This window comes from Erinaceus europaeus, chromosome 2 (assembly GCF_950295315.1).
Source record: "Erinaceus europaeus chromosome 2, mEriEur2.1, whole genome shotgun sequence".
Lineage (NCBI taxonomy): Eukaryota > Metazoa > Chordata > Mammalia > Eulipotyphla > Erinaceidae > Erinaceus > Erinaceus europaeus.
In genome coordinates, this window is record NC_080163.1 from 65051954 (window position 1) to 65059350 (window position 7397).

At 40.2% G+C, this 7397-nt stretch overlaps 1 protein-coding gene across 1 annotated transcript; it reads left to right on the forward strand.

The window, feature by feature from the left end:
* The first annotated feature begins 879 nt into the window (after positions 1 to 879).
* Positions 880 to 7316, forward strand: TM2D2 (TM2 domain containing 2). The gene is made up of 4 exons (XM_007516725.3): positions 880 to 1191; positions 2269 to 2356; positions 3424 to 3539; positions 5290 to 7316. Exons 1-4 carry the CDS (start codon positions 965 to 967, stop codon positions 5501 to 5503), a joined length of 645 nt encoding a protein of 214 aa, XP_007516787.1. The 5' UTR covers positions 880 to 964; the 3' UTR covers positions 5504 to 7316.
* The last annotated feature ends 81 nt before the right edge of the window (positions 7317 to 7397 follow it).

Below are 7397 nucleotides of genomic sequence, written 5' to 3' on the forward strand. Positions count from 1 at the left end.
TCTGCAGTTCTCTTTCTCTCTCCCTCTTTTCCCTCAATTTCTCTCTGTCCTATCTTATATTAACAAAAAAAAAAAAAAAAAAAAAGGAAAAAAATGCCCACCTCCCCAGAGCCCTACCCCACTAGGGAAAGACAGAGAAAAGCTGGGGGTATGGATCGACTTGTCAACGCCCATGTCCAGCGGAAAATCAATTACAGAAGCTAGACCTCCCACCTTCTGTGACCCTTAGAGATCTTTGGTTCATACTGCCGGAGGCATAAAGAATAAAAAAATCTTCCAGTGGAGGAGAAGGAATATTGCACTCCGGTGGCGCCATCTGTATGAATTGTATCCCTCTTATCCCATAATCTTGTCGATCATTATTAAATCAGCAACAATAAATGAATAAATTGAAAAATGGCCGTCAAGAGCAGTGGATTCGTAGTGCCCCACCCCAGCGACTAAAAAAAAAAGGAATCCGAGCTCCATCTCATCTGCAGGTCAGGTCTAGGTCTCCTCCTCGTGGGCCAGCTCCATCATCTCCCAGCCCCTCCGAGACCCCAGAGCTGGCCGGCTGCGCGCACCCGGGCACGAGCACGTGCTCGGCCCTGATTTCATATTCCGGGATGGGCTCGCCCCCTATACCACGCTCTCCCAGCGGACCTCCCGAACAAAGTCTTAAGTGCAGATAAGCCCCGCCCACCCATCATTGGTTCCACCCCCTTAGCTCACAGACACGCCTACTTTTTAAGGAAGGCGGAACCAAAGGAAGGAAGCGTGACTCCAGAAGGGGAACTGAGAGGGAGGCAAGAGAAGTGCGACCCCGCCCCCTGATCAGCCTTTTCTGATTGGTTGGAGGGTATGGGGCGGGGCGTAGAGATGCGCGCCCATTGGCCGCTTGAGAGGCCTGCCCAGGCTGGGTTGAGTCGGCCGTGCGCATGGGGATCGAGCTGGAAGCTGGGTCCTGTCCCCCGGCTCAGAGAAGATGGTGCTGGGCGGCTTCCCCGTGAGTTACTTACTGCTGTGCGGTCAGGCGGCTTTGCTGCTGGGGAATCTACTTCTGCTGCACTGTGTCTCTAGGAGCCATTCGCACAACGCGACGACAGAGCCGGATCTCAGCTCCGCTGGCGCCGCCCATCCGGAGAGCTCTGCGGGCGCCCCGAGCTGGGAATATGGCGACCCCCAGTCTCCAGTCATCTTTTGCTCTTACCTGTAAGCTACCCAGTCTTCCAGGCGGGTGGGACTGGAGACTGGCTTAGGGATGTGGTGCGACAGTTTAGTGAGAGGGAAAGGGAAGTAGGCTCTTTTTTTTGAGACCCTCTCCATTTGAGCACCTGATCATCAAAACGCAGGAAGTAAATAAAACAAGGTCCTCACGCTTCTCAATCGTGCAGGGAGGGGGGGGAAATACTATGTATCGGTGAAATATCATTTTGGATCTCGAAAGAACAGAGAAGAGTGACATCATGTAGCCATAAATAAATACCTCTAGCAGAAGAATCCACCCTAGGTGTTGGTCCTGAGTGAAACACAGATTTAGTGACTTGTGAGCCCTATCTGCAAGGCGTTTCCTTTAAAAAAGACAATATCATTACTGTTGTACAACAAAGCTATTTCCCTTTTTTTTTTTTTTTTAAGTAGATTGTACCGAAAGAAACTGAGAGGGAAGGAGATAGAGAGAAACCTGCAGCATTGCTTCACCACTTGTGAAACTTGCCAGCCCTTCCTGGTGGGGACCACCTGGGTCTTTGTATATAGTAATGAGTGTGCTCAACCAGGTGCACCACCCCCTGGCCCACCACAAAGCAGTTTTTTTAGTATCTCTTTTTAGTCAAATAAAAAGAATGGGAAAGTCTTCAAGAGAGGGGATGGGATACGGAGTTCTGGTGGTGGGAATTGTACTCTTATCCTATGGTCTTGTCAACATTTCCATTTTATTAATTTTAAAAAATTAAGAAAAAGAAAAAGCATTTGAGAAAAACAGAAAATTTGGACTCATTCTTAGTTAGATTTTGCCCCCTTAGCCTTGTGGTCTGTTTGCCTTGGAAAGAAATGAAGCCATGGCAGAAATAATATCTGTGTAGCATTGAGATCAGGAAAAAAAAAAAAAACCTTCCCTAATGAAAGAATTATTTGGATAACTTATCAACTCGGCCTGCTGCCTTCATTCATTGGCCCCGTGTCTTGTCATTAGAAAGAGTCAGAATTAAGCCCCAGAAACCATTTGATTATGTACATGTCAGTGGCAAAGTCCAGATGATAACAATCAAATTTACTGGCAATTTACAGACCTGATGAATTTATCCTATGTGAAGACCCAGTGGATCATGTTGGAAATGCAACTGCATATCAGGAACTTGGTCACGGTTGTCTTAAGGTGAGTTTTTGTTTTGTTTTGTAATCAACTCTTGCTATACCCATGTATAGGGAAATATTTTCAGTACAGTGAGATTTTGTTCTTTTAAGAATTTTTTTTTTTTTTTTTTTTTAGTAATCATTGCATAGTGATCACTTAGAAAAAGCAGGTTGATCCTATCACTCAGAAGTCTTAGAGACCTTGCGATAGACAGCTAAGCCCAGTGAGAACATGAAGAGTAAGCATTTTTATTTACTAGCTTCTTCCTTTTAAGGAATGTTCCAATGAAAATAGTATTGAAGCATCCCAGGGAGTGGGTACAACAGATAAAGCACTAGGTTTACAAGCATGAGGTTCTGAGTTCAATCCCTGGCACCATGTATGCCAGAATGCTCTGTTTCTCTCTCTTGTGAAATAAGTATATTAAAAGAAGAAGAAGAAGGAGGAAAGAGTAGTGAATACTTAAAGTCCCGGTAGAAAAAGTATAGATGTCCTGCTAGAATGAAGTTACATAAAGAGGTCCTGTTCTGAATTTTTTTTTTTTTTACTGGAGTTTAAATTTGTTTTACAGATGTTCTGTGTATACCTGACAAATCACACATTCATGACCTAAATAAGGTCCAGTCAGGGATGTTCAGAGTTCTTGCCTAATTATTTTGTTTATAATTTATATAAGACAAAACTCTAATACACATTTATTTTGGAAATACCTATTCTCAAATGTTCAGAATATACTCTGTTTTCTGTCATTATAGGATAAAGTACAGTGTCCATCTATTTTAATTGACATTTAATGAAACTACAAATTTAATTTTTATAGTATTTTAAAGAAGTCAGTCATAAAGAAGAAAAATAAGTTTATTAAAACAATGTACACTTAAGACCAACTAACTTAAAAATCACTTGAAGTATGCCAATAAATTCCTTGCTCTTGAGCACAGCTTTACCCCCAACTTATTAGAAGTTATCTTCCTGAGTCAGATTTTATTAATAGAAAGATAGCTTTTGTTTTACGTGCTTTGGCAAATTTGATTTTGTTTGTTTGTCTGTTTGTTTGCTTGCTTGCTTATTTGGTTGTTACTTCACAGTTCGGTGGCCAGGCCTACAGAGATGTGGAACACACTTTGGTTCAGTGCTCAGCCTTAGACGGAATTGAGTGTGCCAGTCCTAGGACCTTCTTACGAGAAAATAAACCTTGTATAAAGTAAGTACATTGAATGGAGTAGTTAGTCCTTAGATAGAGGTTATCTCTTATTGCGATTTTTTTTTTTCATTTTACTTGAAGTATAAAAGGGGCAAGATTGGGAGTCGGGCTGTAGCGCAGCGGGTTAAGCGCAGGTGGCGCAAAGCACAAGGACTGGCATAAGGATCCCGGTTCGAACCCCGGCTCCCCACCTGCAGGGGAGTCGCTTCACAGGCGGTGAAGCAGGTCTGCAGGTGTCTGTCTTTCTCTCCCCCTCTCTGTCTTCCCCTCCTCTCTCCATTTCTCTCTGTCCTATCCAACAACGACAACAACAATAATAACTACAACAATAAAACAACAAGGGCAACAAAAGGGAATAAATAAATAAAATAAAAGGGGCAAGATTACACAATTACTTCTGTGCATACTCTGTAGACAGGAGCCATATGCTTATAATAGAGAGGATACTGAACTTGAGACCAGAAACTATAAATTCCAAAGGCCACTTTCATCAACTAGCAAAGTACCAGTGGGTACCCCAAAATCTGTTCTGTTCTTTCAGCTACAAAATGAAGGAATTGAAACTGACACCCAGTTCTAGATTCCTAAATAGGTATAAATCCTATGATAGTAGTCTTGGTATTTCAGATAGAAGATTCTGTTATGAAATTGGAGGACTGTCTCACAAATTAACTTAAAGTTAAATAATGATAGCCATTTCTATAAGTTCTGTTTGGAGGCATAAAATTTACTTAACCATTTGCTTAAGGGGACTTTTTTTTAAATCTGTTTACTTATGATATTAGGGCAACTGAAATTGAATGTTACCATAGTACATTAGATAGACCTCCCATTTTTAGTTGCCACAGAGAACTACATTAACTACATTAAGATCCACAACTGGGTGGGGGTAGATAGCATAATGGTTATGCAAAGAGACTCTCATGCCTGAGGCTCCACAGTCCCAGGTTCAATCCCCCACACCACCATAAGCCAGAGCTGAGCAGTGCTCTGGTGTTTCTCTCTGTGTCTTTCTCTCTCTGCATCTCTCTCAAAAATAAAATAAATAAAAGACTTTAAAAAAAAAAAAAAATCCACAACTATAGAAAAGGAATAGGACAGGAGGGGGGGGAGGTAGAAATACTTCACTACTGCCAGGGTGCCTCTTTTATAATGTGCTTGATAATTTCTTCTCCAATCCAACTTTATAACTGTTTGGAAAATCTTTTCCATTCCTAAATGGGAATAAATGGAATGCTTATTCTTTTAGTCCTCCATCTTTTAGCATGTCCTCCTTGTTTTAAGATAACAGACCAACAGAAGAATTTTCTTTTGCAGAGTTGGGGCTAGAAGAGTCCACACAGGGACTGCTATGCCATCTTTCATCTTTTCACTTATGTTAATTAATCATTGTGGTTTTTTTTTTTTTAATATTTATTTATTTATTCCCTTTTGTTGCCCTTGTTGTCTTATTGTTGTAGTTATTATTGTTGTTGTTATTGGTGGTGTTGTTAGATAGGACAGAGAGAAATAGAGAGAGGAGAGGAAGACAGAGAGGAGGAGAGAAAGATAGACACCTGCAGACCTGCTTCACCACCTGTGAAGCGACTTCCCTCCAGGTGGAGAGCCAGGGGCTCGAACCAGAAACCTTACGCCGGTTCTTGTGCTTTGTGCCACATGCATTTAACCCACTGCGCTACTGCCTGACTCCCTCATTATAAGTTTTTGTCGTCATGTGGTAAGCATCTTTCTTTTAATTCTTTTTGTCTAGGTATACTGGACACTACTTCATAACCACTCTGCTCTACTCTTTCTTCTTGGGATGTTTTGGAGTGGATCGTTTCTGTCTGGGACATACTGGCACAGCAGTAGGAAAACTGTTAACACTTGGAGGACTTGGGATTTGGTGGTTTGTTGACCTAATTTTGCTTATTACTGGAGGTCTGATGCCAAGTGATGGCAGCAATTGGTGCACTGTTTACTAAAAGAGCTGCTGTCAGGACCCAGAAAGACCAACCTTCTGAGTTCATCTCCCCAGGCTCAAAAGTCTTTAATATCAGACAACCATTGCTTTTACTCTTTGGAGTGACTGAGTTTGTTTAAGACAGGTTGTTGGAACTTTGGATTTTCAGCCCCAGTGGATGCTAGAAGTGACAGAGTTGTGGGCCTCACAATTATATCATCTCTTGTGTACAAAGCAAAGGATAGTGACAAATTTACAAGCTGCAAAAAAGACTTCCTTGTTCTTTATTTCTGCACATTGCAATACCTTGAATCCTTTGGAGCAAGTGGTCCCAGCAGGAATAGCAAAGTGAGTATGTTTAGCCTTTTGCCTTTTGTGACCCTGAATCTTCATGGAGAGGCAGTCTGAAGCTGAACCAATGAAAATCATCAGCAGAAATAGAAATGTTCGTGGACTTTAATATATACTGAAATTCTGATTTACTGACTTTAAAATGCAGAATAAATTCCATCCACCTAGATTGTTATTTGAGTATTTCCAGTTGATCAGGTGAAACTCAAAATTATATTGGTTTTGTTAAAAAAAAAAAAAAAAAAAAAGTTTGAAATAAACCACCTTACTAAGAAGCCTAGTTACTTCATTGTTATGTTTCAAATATATATAAACTACAGTCATTTCTTCATTTCAATTGTTTTGAAAGCCAGCTATATCAGATGTGTCTGCGTTAAGCTACCTTCTTGATGGAATTTTTCTGCTTAAAACATAGTGTTTACCAGTTTAGAAGATTGACATTTATAGGCAGATAAAAATTATTTCAAATAACTGTAAAACTGTTCTTCTCAAGTAGGTAACATGAAAAGCCTCATATAAAAAACAAACAAAAAAACGCCTCCTATTATTACATTATTACTGAGTGTCCGGTAAATTTAGGATGTGATTTATGAGAGAAAAGTGAACCTACGTACATCCTGTCGAAAATATGCATTGTACCAGAAGTTCTCACTGAGTTACACTAGCAAGTCACAGAAAAGTTATAGTCAAGTTACATTCCCAGACTACTGTGAGTAAAGGAAAATAGTACACAAGTACAAGTGATTTTTAAAATTTAGTTCTAATCCTTTCCACATTAAGTTGAAAAGAACTATTAAATTGGGGCCTTTGTAGACAAACCTAACTTAGAGCCTATTATTCAGTATAACAATAAGTCCTAGAAATAGTCAAGGTCTGGGAACAGGCAGTGGCACACCTGGTTAAACACACACATTACAGTGTACAAGGACTCAGGTTCAAGCCCCTGTTCCCCACCTGCAGGGGAAAGCTTCACGAGGTGTGAAGAGAGAGATGCAGGTGTCTGTCTCTTCCCCTTTATCTCTTGTTCCCTTCTCAATTTCTCTATCTCTAATAAATAAATAAAGATTTTTTTAAAAGACAACAACCAAGGTCCCCTGATTGACTTAAAGGCTGAAAGTCACTGTTGAAATAATTCTGGATTATTTAGTGCTCTATCATTTAGAAGCTGCTTTCCTAAGAGTTTCCACTGTCAGAAAACGTCGGGTAGTCAAGCTTCCTAAGAGTTTCTGCTGTATTATCATTGATTACTATGTTTCCTAAGAGTTTCAGTTATATTACCCCTGATTACTATGGTCACTGTTCTTATATTTAGTGGCAATTGTGTACAAATTAAAAACATTCTGGGGGAAAAAACAAACAAAAAAAAAGCTTTGTCCTATTTTGCCTTGAAAGTTATGTACCACATTGGCCTTAACCTTGTCTGTAACAGTCATAATTGGCAATTTCTCATTCATACTCTTATTTGTAATATATTTATTCTAAAGTATTTTTAAATTGTGGGTCATGAAGAAGCTTGACCCCCCCCCCTTAAAAATTATACATACATAAAATTTTGCATACAAGTG

What these genes read in the sequence shown, in the direction of transcription:
- TM2D2 (XM_007516725.3), top strand. Translation starts at nt 965, where the DNA reads ATGGTGCTGGGCGGCTTCCCCGTGAGTTACTTACTGCTGTGCGGTCAG. An exon ending in TTGGTCACGGTTGTCTTAAG is followed by an intron (nt 2,357 to 3,423) that starts GTGAGTTTTTGT and finishes GTTACTTCACAG; the next exon opens with TTCGGTGGCCAGGCCTACAG. An exon ending in GAAAATAAACCTTGTATAAA is followed by an intron (nt 3,540 to 5,289) that starts GTAAGTACATTG and finishes CTTTTTGTCTAG; the next exon opens with GTATACTGGACACTACTTCA.